Source organism: Cyprinodon tularosa, unplaced genomic scaffold (assembly GCF_016077235.1).
Source record: "Cyprinodon tularosa strain WSP-4 unplaced genomic scaffold, ASM1607723v1 ctg606, whole genome shotgun sequence".
NCBI lineage: Eukaryota > Metazoa > Chordata > Actinopteri > Cyprinodontiformes > Cyprinodontidae > Cyprinodon > Cyprinodon tularosa.
In genome coordinates this window covers 146,107-163,891 of record NW_024039348.1, presented here as the reverse complement: position 1 = coordinate 163,891, position 17,785 = coordinate 146,107, and the positions used below count along the sequence as shown (strand labels likewise).

At 38.6% G+C, this 17,785-nt stretch overlaps 2 protein-coding genes across 2 annotated transcripts; one reads left to right on the top strand and one right to left on the bottom strand.

Annotated features, from left to right (window-relative positions):
* The first annotated feature begins 2,013 nt into the window (after window positions 1-2,013).
* On the top strand, window positions 2,014-4,875 carry LOC119797973. Its single transcript, XM_038307264.1, has 2 exons — window positions 2,014-2,079; window positions 2,163-4,875. The coding sequence occupies exons 1-2, from the start codon at window positions 2,017-2,019 to the stop codon at window positions 3,471-3,473; spliced, it is 1,374 nt and encodes a 457-aa protein (XP_038163192.1). The 5' UTR covers window positions 2,014-2,016; the 3' UTR covers window positions 3,474-4,875.
* A 3,237-nt stretch (window positions 4,876-8,112) lies between these two features.
* On the bottom strand, window positions 8,113-17,543 carry LOC119797979 (toll-like receptor 2). Its single transcript, XM_038307270.1, has 12 exons — window positions 17,443-17,543; window positions 16,265-16,552; window positions 16,029-16,185; window positions 13,833-13,982; window positions 12,730-12,933; window positions 12,515-12,637; window positions 12,078-12,228; window positions 10,094-10,258; window positions 9,831-10,010; window positions 9,610-9,750; window positions 9,021-9,529; window positions 8,113-8,519 (listed from the first exon to the last, which is right to left on the bottom strand). Exons 2-12 carry the CDS (start codon window positions 16,521-16,523, stop codon window positions 8,141-8,143), a joined length of 2,418 nt encoding a protein of 805 aa, XP_038163198.1. The 5' UTR covers window positions 16,524-16,552; window positions 17,443-17,543; the 3' UTR covers window positions 8,113-8,140.
* Window positions 17,544-17,785: the final 242 nt, after the last annotated feature.

The following is a 17,785-nucleotide window of genomic DNA, read 5'->3' as shown; positions in this document are numbered from 1 at the left end:
ATTTGAGTGACTTTGAACGTGGCATGATTGTTGGTGCCAGAAGGGCTGGTCTGAGTATTTCAGAAACTGCTGATCTACTGGGATTTTCACGCACAACCATCTCTAGGGTTTACAGAGAATGGTCCGAAAAAGAAAAAACATCCAGTGAGCGGCAGTTCTGTGGGCGGAAATGCCTTGTTGATGCCAGAGGTCAGAGGAGAATGGCCAGACTGGTTGGAGCTGATAGAAGGGCAACAGTGACTCAAATAACCACCCATTACAACCAAGGTGGGCAGAAGAGCATCTCTGAACGCACAGTACGTCGAACTTTGAGGCAGATGGGCTACAGCAGCAGAAGACCACACCGGGTGCCACTCCTTTCAGCTAAGAACAGGAAACTGAGGCTACAATTTGCACAAGCTCATCGAAATTGGACAATAGAAGATTGGAAAAACGTTGCCTGTTCTGATGAGTCTCGATTTCTGCTGCGACATTCGGATGGTAGGGTCAGAATTTGGCGTCTACAACATGAAAGCATGGATCCATCCTGCCTTGTATCAACGGTTCAGGCTGGTGGTGTCATGGTGTGGGGAATATTTTCTTGGCACTCTTTGGGCCCCTTGGTACCAATTGAGCATTGTTGCAACGCCACAGCCTACCTGAGTATTGTTGCTGACCATGTCCATCCCTTTATGACCACAATGTACCCAACTTCTGATGGCTGCTTTCAGCAGGATAATGCGCCATCTCATAAAGCTGGAATCATCTCAGACTGGTTTCTTGAACATGGCAATGAGTTCACTGCACTCAAATGGCCTCCATAGTCACCAGATCTCAATCCAATAGAGCATCTTTGGGATGTGGTGGAACGGGAGATTCGCATCATGGATGTGCAGCCGACAAATCTGCGGCAACTGTGTGATGCCATCATGTCAATATGGACCAAACTCCCTGAGGAATGCTTCTAGCACCTTGTTGAATCTATGCCACCAAGAATTGAGGCAGTTCTGAAGGCAAAAGGGGGTACAACCCGTTACTAGCATGGGGTACCTAATAAAGTGGCCGGTGAGTGTATATATATATATATATATATATATATATATATATATATATATATATATATATATATATATATATATATATATATAAATATATATATATTTTTTTTTTTTTTTCTGTGCGGCCCTGTACCAAATGACCGGTACGTGGCCTGGTGGTTGGGGACCGCTGCTTTAAAGAATACCCTTTAAACCACAAAAGTTAATAAGAATCCTAAACTCTTTGATTGTAACAGGTGTCAACTGTAAAAGTTAAGCAATAAAAGCCTTTAATTCTTTTTGTGATGCCATAAACCCATCCCTTTGATGGTATGATGATATAAAGGTTATAATACTACTTGTTAAATAGATAAAATAAATCAATGTATGTATGGACCACAATTTTCAAAAGTTAGCTCACAGCTTCAGTTAATCCAGCGAGAAACCAGCAGCTAGGCTTTTAACCTGGGTGAGTCTTCACTACGCTCAGACCTGAATCTTCAGAGGCGCATAAAGACAGTAGCAAACTTCTATCACTTTAAAGGACTATTTTTTTCCCAACAGGTGGTCTAAAGAGTTCATCTTTAGTAAAATTGAAACAGTCAAGATCCTCGAAAAATTGTCTGTATGTCTAACAGAACTGATGCTGTTTTAAAAACAAACTGACTCCAATTAATTTTATAAAAAATGAGCAGTTATAATCAAAACAATCTTACATTTGTTTTTGGTCCATTCTATAAAGCCTCGAACTTAACGCTATTTCTGATATTTTGAATTGAAAAAGCTTCCTGGATGGGAAAGGAAATGTCTTCAAACTAGGAAGCAAAGTCCAGTGGATTGTTTTTTAACTTTTATGGAATGACTATGACCTGGATGACTGAGAATCTTCACCAACAATCGTACTTTTACCTCATATACTCAGTTTTTGGATCAGTGAAACAGGTTGGATAGTAATCTAAATTAAATTAAAAGATTTAACAGCAACATATATGTTTTTTACATGTTCCAGATCATTACATCAACCCCTCTGGGAGTGAGGGACACCAATGGTGGAAGTTCTATGGTGAGTAAAACCTAAAAAAGCTGAATATTTTATTTATAGGTCAAAAATCTTTAAATGAATTCGTAACTCCTGATTTTCTGCAGACCAAACATCAAAATCATCAACCTCTTTCAGTCAACTCCAACATCAAGGGGAAGAACAGGATAACGGGCAAGGACGGTTTAAAACTAGACCAGAAAGCTCAGCTTTTAGTGGAAAAGCTGCAGAAAATCTCCCTGTCAACAGAAAAGGTCGCCAACCATTTTCCAAAAGCATACAAAACACGATCGCCGACTTACAACCGAGAAAAGTCGCAAACATTGCGTAGAGGCATCGCAGATGTAGGGAGTGTGACTGCAGAGGTTGCGAGGAGAGCAGCTGAACCACGAAGCCGGGAGGAGATTTCTGAAGTACCAGATGGGAACCAATCATTGGAGAGCAGATCTACGAATCCTTGTAAACTAGAAACACCAAACCTCAAGACCGAAGAGCATCTCAGTCAAGAGGAATGGGAATCCAATTGTGAAGAAATAGGGAGATCTGTTTGTAAAATCATTGTGGATGGTGTGTGTCAGGGAACAGGTTTTGTTCTCGTCGATAGGCTAATCATGACAAGTGCACATCTGTTCAGAGATCCTGAGGATTTAAATAAGCTGCTGGTTCCCAAAGAGGTCAATGTTGTCTTTGACCAAAAAACCAACAAGAGAAAACCTCATCCTGGACCAGGTGATGGGGGCAGTGACCCGGTTCTGGATGAAGCAGGAGACGAGGAGGAAACCAGCATGCTTTGCTTTACTGTGGAGGAAACATTTGTTGATATTGATATAATGCTGGATTACGCGGTCCTTGCACTCATACCTAAAGGCCAAGGAGCAAAGCAACCCCAAGTACCACCAGGTCTCCTAAGGAGATTCGGACCAGTGCTGGGGAGTGGGGATATCTGTATCATCGGGTATCCTTACGGAGGAGAGAAGACTTTTAAATACACATCTATAATTAACAAAGAAAATAGGGAGAAGGTTAAGGAAGAGCATTTAGCTCAATACAAAGGCTTGATTATCACAGAGAATTCTGTCAGATTTATTGCAGAGAACCAAGGATTTAATGACATAATAATGGGTGGATTCAAAGCAAACCAGGTGACAACTTATTGTTCTTCCATGTACGAAGGAACATCAGGCTCTCCGGTTACCGGTAGGAACGGGCGCCAGGGCACAGTTATAGCGAAGCACGTTGGCGGGTATGGCTATGGGTTTCCAAAGATTACAAGGAGCGTGATTGAGTTTGCCCATCCACTGATCACCATATTTAAAAAGCTTGTGGATAATCTAAAGGAAAATGGAAAAGAGCAATGGCTGGATAAAGTCAGGTTGGAGGTGCAGAAAAACTTCCACCTTAAAAAGTTAATTAAATAGTTTATTTGAGTCGATAAGAAAGCACTGAAAGCAGACTTCTGAAGAAAAGCTGTCTGCTAACTCAACAAGCAGAGTTAGATACTATTTCTGTCAGGTCTAAGCACCTAAAACATCATACATGCATACAGGGAAAGAAAGAAGGCACAGGGACAATTAATTTAGTTACTCGCGAGGAGAATAGGAAGGAGACTGCAGAGTTTACAATCTCCACCCCACTCTGCAGTCTTCAGCTTTCTCCTTGCTATTTATTGAAGAAAAGGGGATGTCCCTAATTACATCAGCTGAGGTTTAATTAAAGGGAAAGGGAAACAAAAGGAACTTACTTTAAACCTCAGCACATATGTTAACACAAAGCATGTGGTTGTTTTACAATTTAATTGTTCCAAGAACACATGTTTAGAAGAAACAAGTGATAGAAGATGTTCAGGCCTCCTTCACAACCCGTCCGTTGCATGACCTTTATCTGGAAAAATCTTAAGCAAGAGTTAATAAAAGATGAATCACACATTATACATCATTATAGTTCATTAGAACACAACCCATAAAACACAAAGTATAAATAAAATATTTCTAACAATTTCCAACACTTTTTCTATTATATTCATGGGAAATTAATCATGCATATCATGCCCATAATACTGTTCAAGTCCTCCAACAATTAAAAACTATCATAGAGGTATAGGAACAGAAAGTATATACCAAAATAGGATAGGATAATACATTTACATTTCAAAGGACTAGTTTGTCCAAATTATATTTTTCAATGTTTTATTGTGGTTAAATTTGACTTTGTTTTGAAGCCAACATTTGACCAGCAAGGATATGAATTCAGTGTTTAATTAACATAGACCATATAAGTCTAGTTACAGTTTTAGATATCCCCAATTATATATCTGTACAAGATATGTCATTTTATTTTATAAAATTTCCTAATAGGTACTGATGGACATCCCTAAAATTGCTGGGATCAGCTACCATTGTGAAGAGTATCATGAAACTTTAACGCTTTCTTTTACAGTACACCAGTGGTGTAGTCTATGTGATATGCGGGTATATACGCTGTATACCCACTAGAAAAGCTTGTGAATTTCCGTATAACCACTTAAAAGTGCCCAATAATGCTGCGTTCACACCGGACGCAGCAGGAGCAGCGTGTTTACATGCAAAGTCAATGGTTGACGTGCGTCAAGGCGCAGCAAAAGGTCCCGAAGCGCGTTGAGTTTATTACTTTAATTTTTCTGTAGTTGAGTTAGCATTAGCTTGCGTGACCAGCTCTGTGATGCTGGTTTTCCTTCAGTATGAGCGCCACAAGCGTCACGTGACTAAGGAAATGTAACGGGATTGGCTGGGTGTTGGACGCCACAATCCATTGCTAATGTCTGTGACCTGAAGTAACCCTTCCCTTTTTACACTGAATTTAGACGCCGAATTTAAGACAGTGAAATAGAGCCAGTTGAATCTCAGGAGGCTGAAAATATTGAGTTTGAATTTTGAAAGGTTGAATTTTTTTATATGCAGATATTTTTAACACTGAAAAATTAAACTGAAAAATAAGTATTGAAAATGTATTCACTTTGAAATAGTAATGTGAATTTTTAGCTTGAAGAGAAAATAACAAATTAAATTTCAACTGTGTAGAAATGATGACAATAAAAATTTTTTTTTAGGTCCAAAATGTGTTCTGAATATATTTTAAGACTGAAACTGTAAGTACAAACATACAACATTTAAATTTCAGTGGCATTTTTAATTCAAATCCCAGCGACACAGATTTACTTCCATACTTGATGCGCATCGACCATTGACTTTGCATGTAATTTAGCTGCTTCTGCTGCCTCTGCTGCTTGTGGTGTGAACGTAGCATAAGTGGTGCACTTGCCCGCTCTGGTCCCGTACTGTTTGCTAGCCAGTTGCTAGGCTAGGTCTGCTAATGTTAATCAGGGGTAGAATAGTTAAATGACCGATTAAGAAAACAAGCACCAACATCTATGTGGCTTCTGAGCCTCTTGGCTGCTTTAGTTTGGCACCAAGTCTCTAAAGCTTGACAGATTTTCCACCTTGTTTTGTTTCTTTTATGTTTTCTTGGCTTGAATGTGAGAAATGTTACACAGAGCAGAAGCCATTTCTCACCTTTCATATAGCTGTTACTACCTGAGCTGAATAACATGGCGTTAACCTACTGTTTTATTGGTTCTTTTCTAATGCACTGACATCATGACCAGAAGTATATATATATTTTAGAGCCATCAAATTGATAGAACAGTGCTTATATGCTGTATATATTTTTTTCTAATAAAATTAGTACTTTTGCAGCATTTAAGTCAATCTGTTTGTACTATTTGTGAAATTTTTATTTTTTGATAAAAAAAAAAAAAAAGCTGTAGCTATGACCTTTAAATAAATAATTTATTGGATTTTATAATATATTATGATTCTATGACGGAGTATTTGGGCCAGGCTGAAAAATGTATTATTATTTTTTTTTTAGATTAAAGTAATATTACAAGAATAAAGTTGTAAAGTAATAAAGTGAAAAAATAACGAGAATGAAGTCGTCATACATCAGCTCGTTTCAGAAAGAAAGCTTGGAGCTCCGACCAGCTCCACCAATCAACAACCTGAGTCCACTTTGACCTGATTCCCAATTTGATTCTGCTGCTTAAATATTTCCTTATTTGTCAAACCGATGCCAAAGTATAACTTCACATGATGCTCAAAATCCTCATTTTAGGGAAGAAAGTGCTTTATGCTCGTAATGTTGAGTCTTGTAATTTTATGACTTCATTTTTGTGATGTTATGATTTTATTCTTGTAATTTTACAACTTTTTTCTTATAATTTTTTTACTTTTGTTGCGAATTTTGTTCTCGTAATTTTATTACTTTATTCTCATATTAAGACTTCTCGGAAAAAAAAAAAAAAAAATCTGTAATCTGTCCCTAATATTCCGTCGTATGATTCTTTACAGTTCTTTTATAATATGATTTTATGTAACAAATTGTCCTAAAGCAATGAAATAACTATTATTCCAATGCTTCACTAATAGTCTAAGGATTATTAGTAGATATAATGCTTCAAACAACATGTTATAGTTTGAAACAGATAATGTGACAGATTGTCTGCAGCTTTCAGCAGGTTATTCCCCTCAGCAGCCTCTTCTCTGATTGTAGTCATAGTATCATAACATTCTGTTCTGTTTTTTTTTAAAGTACATGAATTTGATATGCATTTTTTTATCTTAAACTTGTATGTTTTATTTTGGAAATGTTCTTAATTGGCTAGTTTTAACAAAACCACTCAGGTCTTCTGGGAATGTAGAGCATAAAGTGTTTAATAGCTTAAAAACCTTTTGGTTTAGAGTCGCCTTTGACTGTTATCTGAAACATAGTTTTTAAGTTTGTTGTCCTGCTTTTACCTGCATCTATTATGCCAATGTGATGTACTTTTCTCAGATTTTTTTTATTTTCTTATGCTTTGTTTAATGTACCACACTTTGAATAATCTTTAATGTACAAATAAACTTTCTGCGGTTTAAAACGTTATAATTTCCATTGATGGGTAAGAATTGTCTCTTTGCCTCTTGATGTTCTGTTTGTATTTTCTTTTTTTCTATTAAACACTATTTGAGATTAGTTAACCAAACTATTTAATTGGGAAAGTTATGATGGATTATCAGATTAACAGGTTCAGGTTCTATGAAGTAAAGGGTGAAGCAGAGGTCTCCAATTGAAGCTTTTAAGATGCGTTCACATCAAAAGCCAACAAGGCGAGGGAGGCAAATTATTTACATCTTATTCCAATATAAAAGTAATAAGGAGTAAATCAATGGGCAGTAATTAAAAAAAATTGTTTTGTCAGATATCAAAGCTGCAAATTGCATATAGAAAGAAGCAATAAAGCCTGTAAGCATGGGGAGCAAATTTTCTCAGAGACAAAGCTGTTTTATGTCATGTTAAATTATGTGGTCAAAATGCTGTTTTCTCTAAGTAGATGAGCGGTTTGTATAGCAGCTTTTTCGGTAGCTTATTTGGGATGATTCAAGTACTCTCCCAGGTGGCTATAGATACATTGCAATAATACAGGTTTATCTATATTAAATATAATCAGACCTATGTAGCACTTCCATTTGTAAATATCTACTAGACTGGATAAAAAGTCCAAAAAGAAGAGATAACATATGTTGGATTAGAGTTCAAATATATATCATACATTGATTTTATTGTTATACAGCCTTGGCTGTTCCCCTACAATTCCTTTTTAAACATCAATCTTTGTACTAAAATATTCCGTCATGATTTGTGGACATTAAGCTCTAAAGAGAAGTGAAAGGGGGGAGTTAGAGTAAAAAAAGAAAAAAGCATGCCCAGGAGAAGGCCAGTGGCTGGAGGTTGGAGGGGACACATAAAATTGGTAACAGATTTTACGATTTGATCTTTTCATAAGAAACTAAAGACAAACACTGTTTAGATTGCGGCCATCTTCCTGGTTTTATTCCATATTCTATGAAGACCTCTCCAGTCCAAATGCAGTATTATATTTATTTTTCAGTACGATAATTTCAACACATCTTGACTCAAACAGCATTCAAATTTGGTGTTCATCAAATAACCAATTTATTTTCTTATAATATCTTACTCTTCTTTCTTTAGATCTGAATCAGATCTTATGCTAATCGTCTGTTCTGAGAGCATTGCGTAGACTCCTCCAGAACTCCGGTCTCCTCTCTTCGTCCTGAGGCCACTCCAGATAGGTTGTGGAGCTCATGAGCTTGCGAAGTTTGCAGAAACGTTTGGGTATGTCGTCTTTGCGCAAGGGCTCCAGCAGGATCAAGATGGCAGCATCTCCACGAGCTTCAAACAACCAGAAGTGGGAGAAGTCCAGTTCATATCGGCACCAGTCAGACTGGATGAAGTTCTGGGAGAGGACAAAGACAGTATGATGGCTGCGTTCAATGGAACTCATAATATTGTCCATTATCCAGTGTCCGGGAAGGAAGTCCCGCTTGTGGAGACAGAGAGTCAGTGGGGATGCTAGATCTGTTGAGTCGCTGTAACAGAATAAAAAAATGAAGTTAGATTATTGTTCAGTTTTTGTCCATTATTCCTAATATGCTTTAGACAAAAGTTCTTAAAATAACTAGTATATATATCACCAAATTAACATCTTTATAGTCTTAAATGTATTCTCTTCATGACAACGCAAATCATGCCTATTTTTGGGTGGAGGATATACAAATATACCACCCAAAAAACAATGGATCAAACCTTAAAGTGATTGGGGGAGCATTTTTTTGCATCAGCAGATTCATGTTTTTTTGTTTTTTTTACAACCACTCTAAACTATCAGTAGCACAAGCAATTTACTCATTTAAAAAGGGTCCAGGTTTGCACATCTATTGAGCATACACCATTGCTAAAACCCATTCAGTTAAGATGTGATGTGGCAAAGCACGGTGAAAACCGATCGGCACTAACAAATCTATGCCAACAGAATCTTACGTTCATGAACCTTACAGTTAAGGAAGCATTGCAGCAAACGAAGACGTTACCTTGGCTCCTCCAACTCAGGTACCAGAAAGTTTTCCACCCAGCTAGCATCTCTTTCACTGTAGGAAATAAAGGCATCAAAGGATACCAATGCTCCTGTCCCCTCAATTTCTCTTTGTCGCCGATGTCGCTGGTAATCTCTTTTTGCCTTGAGCCATGCCCAAGACATCTTCAGGTACCAGAAGGCATGACATCGCCAAAGTAGGACAGAAACCAGCATCCCCCAAAAAAGGGCGACCCCACAGCTGACAGACACAAACAGAACTGTGTGGCATTGGATAATAGGGAGGGTAACTCGGTCTACTGCATCTCCCTGCAGGTTAACAGGTGAGTCACAGACATAACTTTGGTCTCCATCTGTTATCTTCACACCCCTACTTCCAGCAAGTAGCGAGCGGAGAAAGGTGACAAATCCACATGAACAGACAAACTTGTTGTGACCCGCCTCCAGGTTCTCAAGTCGTCTGTATGACTGAAGGTCCGAAAGGCTGAAGACATTGAGTGTATTTGACTGTCAAAGTATAAACGAAAGTTAGGGCAGCCTGGATAACAAAGAGGAAACAGAATATGGCATATAGGATTGCCTCTTACCTGTATTTTAAGTGTTTGCAGATTGGGGTAGTACCCCCCTGCTGGTAACCTCAGGAACTTGTTTCCAGAGAGGTGAAGCTCTCTCAGAATTGGCAGTTCCAGCACAAATTCTTTCAGGTTATTATAGCTCATGTCCAACACCTTTAAACGAGTAAGTATGAAATAAAGACAATGTATATTTCCAATAGGGCAGTTTACTTTCCTTGATCAAGTCTCTTTACCTCCAGAGACTTTGGCAGACAGGGTGTGATGGTGGTTAGCTTAGCCCTAGAGATGTTGATGTATCTAAGGGAGGCTGGCCAAGAACAAGTAGGGGGCATCGAGCTGTAGCTGGTTTTGCTAATGTCCAGGTGGGTCAGTTTGGTGAGCTTGGTGACCAAACGGCTCATTGTTGACAAAGACTGGGCACAAGTAGACAAATTTTCAAGGGTGCGCACTTTTACACAATTTTACAGAAAGTTTTAATTCAATTTAATGCTGATACCTTTAGAGGGTTCCCACTAATATTTAAAACTCTGAGCTCCTTGAGTGTTTCTTCGTTGCCACACAGCATGTAAGAAATAGTCAGGTCGGTCAGCAGGTTGTCAGACACATCTAAGTATTGCACGTTGACCATCATTTTTGTAAGATAACAGGACAGCAGGAACATCTGAGGGTAAAAATTGATAATACTGTGAGATTTGAGTCAAACATCTTGACATTCTTACATACAATTAATAAAAAAAGAAATCTATGAATAACAATCAATTAATAAAAAGGTTTAATGATCTAAGAGCATGTGTGCTCAACATTGTAGATTTTTTAATAGGACTCTATTAGGATCTTACATCCTACCATTTTCAATAGTATGACTTGCCAATATCTGTCAACTTGTCAATCTTGTTCTGCACATTTCAGATTTTGTTGACACCTCTTGTCTAGAGCATCTAAAAGGTGAGTGGCGGCCTAGTGGTTAGGGCATAGGGTTTTGAATCCTGAGGTTGTGAGTTTGATCCCCCACTCCACTCTGGTTTGCTGAGCAAGACTCTTAATCCCACATTGCTCCCTGGGTGCTGCGAATTGCAGCCCACTGCCCACCAAGGGGATGGGTTAAATGCAGAGAATTCATTTTGTTGCTCTGTACTTGTGACAGTGGAATGACAATAAAATGTAATTATTATTAAATAATTTAGCCGCATATTTTGGTCAGTTAGGTCATTCTCTCAGGAAGTCATTGTTTTGTTAATGACTTAAATGCCTGTGCTCTTTTAGTCTTTTAGCAGTCAGTGATGTCATAAAATAACACTTTCTTTCATTAAAGAAGATTTTAGATTTAAACTGTCTGGAAAAATACATTTTTCGTATTTTCCATTTACAGTAAGTCAAGTTCATGATGCTGCAACCTCTTTCTCTGTCATGGTTTTTTTAGTGTTTCTGGCCTTCAGTATTTTTGGTTCAGTATTTTTGGTTGGTTGTCTGTCGTCTTCTTTTTGCTGTTGTTCTGCAGTCTGCTTTCTCTCTCTATTGTCTCATACAGGTGTGAAAGAGGACTTCTAGGAGTTTTGTATATCTACTGTGTTGTCTTTTTTGCCTTTTATTTTATTTTTTCTCTCTTCATAAACTCTTTTCTGACTCTGTTTCTCCTGACTCTCTTCTAGAATCTCTTACTCTCTCCCCTTAGTTCTTATCCCCTTTCTTTCTCACCTCTATTTCTATCTCCTTGTCAGGTTCACTACCCAAATAATTTTCAGTTAAGTTTCATATACAATTACTAAGCGTAACCTTATGACAACAGTCATTATGGTTTGCCTGTGAAAGCAAAGCTGTTGGCCAATCATATAGCTCTGGGACATCTATTCCCAAAGCCACACTGGCAAAACAGGACACAAAAGAGTAAACCTCTGCAGCAGATTTGGGAAGAACTTTATAAAGAACATTTGTTTTCAACTATAAAAGGAATAAAAGTATGTTCAGTTTTTATATCTGCGGAAGGTGGATACTTAAAATAAGGAATGCATTTTAATCTAGGAATTATTCCATGATATGAATTTCAACTTTACTTATTTTTAGTGAGGTATTATTTTAAAGGGATATATGAAATATAAAACCAATCAAAACTGGGCCAGAGCAACCATATTGCAGCTCTTCATGAGAAATTTTTATATTTTTCAGTTTTAGCAAAATGTGGGAGGAGCTAACATTTCTCCTACATGAAAAATCTCGTTTTAGGTTCCTGCATTTGTGTGAAAAAATTGCAATGCTTTGCTTTGTGCTTCTTTAAAAAGGCGTAAAGACATTTTATCAAACTAGAAAAAAATTTTTTAACAAGAAATGTATCGAGCATAAATGCTTTTTGGATAAAATAACATGATTACTAACTTTCTGAATGAAATTTAAGAATTCAAACTACAGCATGAACCAAGCTTACCTAAGTTTATTGACTCAAATTACCTATTATGAAGGAAGAGTTTTATTAGTTCCGTTCCCACCTTTGAGTTTATGATGGACAGCTTCCTCTGGTTCTGCAACAGAAACTGCACCTCTGAAGTCATTGCAAACTTTAAAATGTCTAAAATTGTGACATCGCTGACAAAGAACTCGTCCATGTTCCTGAGTTCTGTCCGATTAGCGCGTACCCACCTAAGACAATAACAGAACAGGTAGTAAATGCCAAATACTTAGATTTGAACAAACAATAAAGCCCCAAATTGTTAATACCCACATACTAGATTTATACTGAAAATATTCTATTTTTTATTAAAAAAATCTATTTTACAAGAATAGTTTAATTAACTGGAATTAATAACAATGTTTGAACGTCACCTATCAGAGTTCATGCTTGAATAATGGATGGATGGATTAATAGATATTGGCTAAAACATGTGGGATGTGGTGCATAGCATATTCAGATACATTGGTTACTCACCTTCCCTCGCCTGTGAGAGTCAGACCTACAATCTTTAGGGATCGCAGCGGGACTCCATCAAGCAGTGTCAGCAAAGAGACAGTTGCTTCATCAGACAGTGAAAAGTTACGGAGAGACAGATCTCTAAAGTGACAAACCACAGGAGAATCATTCACTGGTTTCTCTATTTTTTTCTCCATTTTAGCAATAATAACAAAATTTATTTTTTGTCAAACCTGATCCTCTTAATTATCTTTCTTAAAGGCTGAGTAGACACATAATGATTCAGATGGAGGTCTACCAGAGTGAGCTTAGTCTCAGGGTAACACACGTCAAGAAGCAGAACCTCAGCCAACGTCGTGTTCGTTGAAAACGGGCCATAAAGACTCAGGGTTGCATGACCAAGAGGCCAAATGCCTCCAAAAGTACCGGAGTCATACCTGTAAAGAACAGAGTCAAAGGAAAAAGAAAGATAGAAAAATACAGCTAATAGATCAGTAGAGGTTGGTTCTGTGTTTTTCAGTTGTTTCTATTAATACATTGTCAAGCATTTATTTATTGTCGTTTTGCTTAAATGCTCGTTTCCTTCTCATCTATTGTTCCTAATTAAGAGTTCAATGAGTTGACTGCTTCTTGTTTTTTCTTTACATTTGTAGATTTTGTTTAACACTGGCAACTGCTTGGACATGTACAAATGAGCTAATAGTACAGATCATAGTTCTGGTGTAGATCAAAGTCTTTATTTGTAAAGAAAATATAGATCTAGTCGAGTAAACAAAGAGTATCTGTACTACAGCAGTCAGAGGTCATTCATGTTGAAAGGATTCTAACTAGAGTAAATCTTTATATTGCCTTTAGTTCTGTAATAAAATAATCTAATGAAAAACTTGGCCAAATTAACCAACTGCCAAAGATGACTTCAGAGTGGACCAGTAGGGCACTTCTCCTTTCCATGGTTGCTACATGTTTGCTAAGGACTGCAGCATAAATACACAATGCAATTTTTTAGTTTCATTAGAAAAGCGGCTTTGATGGGGCAGTGGGTGTTGCAGTGGGAATACACATTTTCCCCAGTGATGTTAGCCTTAAGTGTTGCATTCATGATTATTTTCATTCTAGACCTGAGATGCATACCGCCTTTGTTTCTTTTTTCCCTCTCCCTCGTGGAATTCTCAAGTAAAGGAGGCCGCTAGAGCCACAGAAAACATATTCAAAACATAAAAGAGCTGAAAAATCAACTGAAAAACACAAGTATCCCCAAAGGGTTTGGAGAATATTTAGTGTAACATGCAGTTCTGGGTGCTAAGAGCAAAAATGTAGAGAAATGAGGACTGGATACCTGGCCAAGTTGTTGGCTTGCACAGTGAGCTCGTCAAGGTGGGTGACTCCTTTAAGATCCTCTCTATTCAGCTCCTTCAGATCTTGACCTCCAAACATCAGCTTTCTCAGTCTGACAAGTCCAAGGAACAAAGGAGGAGAACCCAGGCAGCTGGAGGAAACCAAGGAAGATATGAATCTTCATGATTGTGCCTTTCCAGGTATAGTGGCACAGAAAGGATTTAAATCAGGCTTCCTCAAACAGTCCTTAAAGGTCAATGTCCTGTACCTTTTAGATGTGCCTGTGCCTCAACATAGCTCAGACAAACTATCAGCTCATTAGCAGGACTCTGGAGAACTTGACTGCATGCTGAGGAGGTGTTGGTTATCTCTACCTTCCTTATACCTTAACCAAAGTTGTTGAGTTATCCTGAGCTATTTTCTATATTTACGCTGCTATATGTTAAGGCTGCTGGAGGACAAAGGGAACACTTTTCAACATTCTGTTTCATTCTATCTTTTCTCCCATTCTGCAGGAGTTGTTAAGTTCTACCCATATTCTCTCTGCTCTTCCTGTCTTAGCAGATTTGTTCTGTTTTCTATCAGCTGTGACACCGTCATGGATAGATGTGCTGCCATCGACATCTCTGTTTATAGATGTTGGAGCTTGGCCTGTTTTCCAGCGTAGCCCTGTTTGCTTTATCGTGACTAATTGGATGTGCTCTCTGCATTCTCTGACATGGGAGCTGGCTTGGAGCTCGTCTGTCTGCCTGTGTGTTTCCTGGACGGAGCCGCCTGTGGCCCATGCTTGGTGTGAGGGATTGCTTAAGAATTAACCACAAAATGATTTAGGGATAACAGCTGGCTTTCCTTGACAAAAACTTTTGACCGATCTGACTTTATTGCCTCTGTAAAGAGCCTTGAGATGATGTGCTGTGAACTGAATTGGATAAGTCAGCAATTTGATTGACATGTGGAAGCAGAGATACATCTAAAATGTAAATGATGCAGATGATGAGGGCTAGGGCCTTTAAGCATAGGGCCTTTTCCAGTCAGTGGCTACTCCCTCCCCCTACCCACTATTCATTCTATTTCCGCTTGCCCACGAAGACTAAGCCATATCAAGTACCATCTGAAACCAACTTTGGACAAGTGTGAGTGGCTTATAAGGCTCTGCACAGCAAGTGAAGACCAGTTGCCCACTCAAGCAGCAAGTGTAGAACAAAACTGTGGTCGGCATGGAGGAAGGGACGTATAAATATAACTTCTCCATATGCGTAGGCCCAATCTCTGTATTAGAATGGCCTGGATCATTAAACAACTCTAATGATCTGCTCTGATAGCTGGCCTTAATTACTCATTTCACTCACCTGCCTAGTTCTGCCCAGTTCCTAATCATCTCTGATCTCATCCACCTCTAGGTTCTGCTTTATATTTGGTCCAGCCTAGCTATCGCGGCCAGATCATTGTTTTGTGTTTGGTTCTGTTAGTTTTGGTTATGTTCCAAGGTTCGTGTCCTGGTTCCTGGCGGCCAGTGGATTGAGAGGGTTTCATGTATGTCTTGTCCTCTGATCATGCCCTGGTCCTTCTCCTTGGAGCCCTCAGGGTTTTGGCTCGTAACACAGAGGAGGTCAGTTTTATTCCCATAAGCCTGGCTCCAAGGAGGAGACCAGCTTAAAGTCCTGCTGAATCCTGCTACATCTTGTCTCTGTTTCCTCAACCACTGAGCCACTGTGTGGGCACGCTCCTGCTCCAGTCTGACTCTGGACTCTGAACTTGCCTGAAAGCTCTGTGGATTCCTGGAACCACGTTTCTGTCTGTTGCTGTGTGGATCTGAACCCTTTGTCGACCTGAGGACCCCTGGATCTCAGAACGGTCCCGTTCTGACCTGGATCGGTCTCCTGTCAGCTCTCTGTGGCCGCTGCACGGATCGGGGACACCCTGGACGGCTCTGTGTCGGATCGCGTTCGCCAGTCCATCGGATGGATCCTGGCTTCCACCCAGAGAATGGACTGAACTGTTTAACCAGACAGTGTCAGTGATTGAGCGATGCAGGTCCACAGATCCACAGCAGCCTGTTTCTATTCTGTTATGTTCTGTTTTGATTTAATAAACATTTTAAACTTTCCTACTGTCTGACTTAGAATACTGGGTCCGTCTATCCTGTTTTTTTTACACCAATGATCCGGGCCCATGGTAAGGTTTTGGATGTCCTCACCTGTACGGGTTGTTGAGCAGGTTGAGCTGCTGAAGAACCTCCAGTTTCTCAAACCACTTGTAGTTGAGAGTCTTCAGCTGATTGTCAGACAGATCCAGCTTCTCCAGGCTCCACAGAGCATCAAACGCTGATGGATGGATCACGGCTAATCTGTTACCTTCAGGAAACAGACTCCTGGATTAGACTTATTTCACTGGTTATTTCTATTGGGATGTATCAGATCTCATCATGGTTACCGTGGAAATCCAGAACTCTCAGTTTTGAGTGTTCCAACAGGTCGTTTTGGGTCACCAAGGTGATGTTGTTGAAGGAGAGGTCAAGGCTGAGAGCTTGGTCCGTTACCATGGGAACATGAGTGAAACCCGAGTGTGAGCAGTTGCAGTATCGATGAGGGTTGCAGCGACTGCAAGGCAGCCTGCCATCGTCCCCATTTTCCATCTGACCCCAGATCAGTGAAGAGAAGAGGAGCGGCGCCAGTATCCACAGATGTTTCATACTGTTTATAAAATTTGGTATATTTTTACCTGGAAAAGGCAGAAATAGGAAATTAATTCAAAATCTTTAGCTTCTACAGATGGATTATAAAACAGAAGTGAAAATCCAGAAGCATGTGTGAGTAAATTATTTTTTGTGGGAACAATAATCTCCTTTCCACCGTCGACCCCAACTGCCTCTCACAGACACGTAGCTGTTTAAGAGGGAAGTGCTTCTGGGGTTATGGCGGTTTTTTTATGTGACTTAGGATCAAACTGCTGCAGACAAGAAAAAAAAAATCACGACATCTTCACTTTAATCGCTGTTTATATTTGAATATTTTAATTGATAAAAACATTTAAAAAAAAACCTAAATAATAATAATAATAATAATGAATTTTATTTGTAACGCACATTGAATTCAAATCTCAAAGTGCAACAGTTTAAAAAGGGAACTTTAAAACAAAGGTTAAAAGACATAACATTAAAACAGAGTAAAAGACAATCATTAAAATTAATACATTTGGAGGCATATGTAGCCTATTATAAAATCTAAAAATCAGCAATAGAGAAATTGCACACCATATAACCTTTTATGTCGGCAAATTGACAAAGACTGCTGGATATTTATCCCAACATGTTCTTAAGAAAACTGGGGAAAGTATGACTGCTTCTGATCTAAGACTGTGAGCCAGATGACTGAGAATTTGCACAGGAAATAATAATGTTTTAAAACAGCATCTATGGAGAAAAAAGCAATAAGCTGTGAAATCTGTGAAAGCTTTTTAGAAACACAAAAGAAAAAAGTCTTCATCTAATGTGAAAGCTATTTTATTTAAGTCACTGTTCTGGAAAAAAGAAAACAGCTAAGGGCAGATATAAAATAAACTGTAACTGTATTTATGTCCAAATGTCAGACTGTCTGGGTCATTTTTCTTACCTTAATATCTGCTGAGCTGAGGTGTACAGGATGAAAATGAAGTGAATAAAATGGTTTCTCCTGTCTTAGAGAGGAACTATAAGTTAAAGTGTACTGTGAAGCTGTTAAAAGAGGAAGTGAAAATGCCTCAGGTCCGTGCCTTATGCAGACCATGCAAATATGTCCACCTGTCTTTCTCCATTTTTTATAGTAAGCACATTATCTCATTCTGTTAACCCTTTAAAGCCCGATCCAAGAATAAAACAAAACAGACAATTACTTTTTTTTTTGGTTTGAATTCCTTATTTGGCCTTTTAACAAAATATGTAAAAAGAAAAAACAGAAATAAAGTTTTGATATTAAT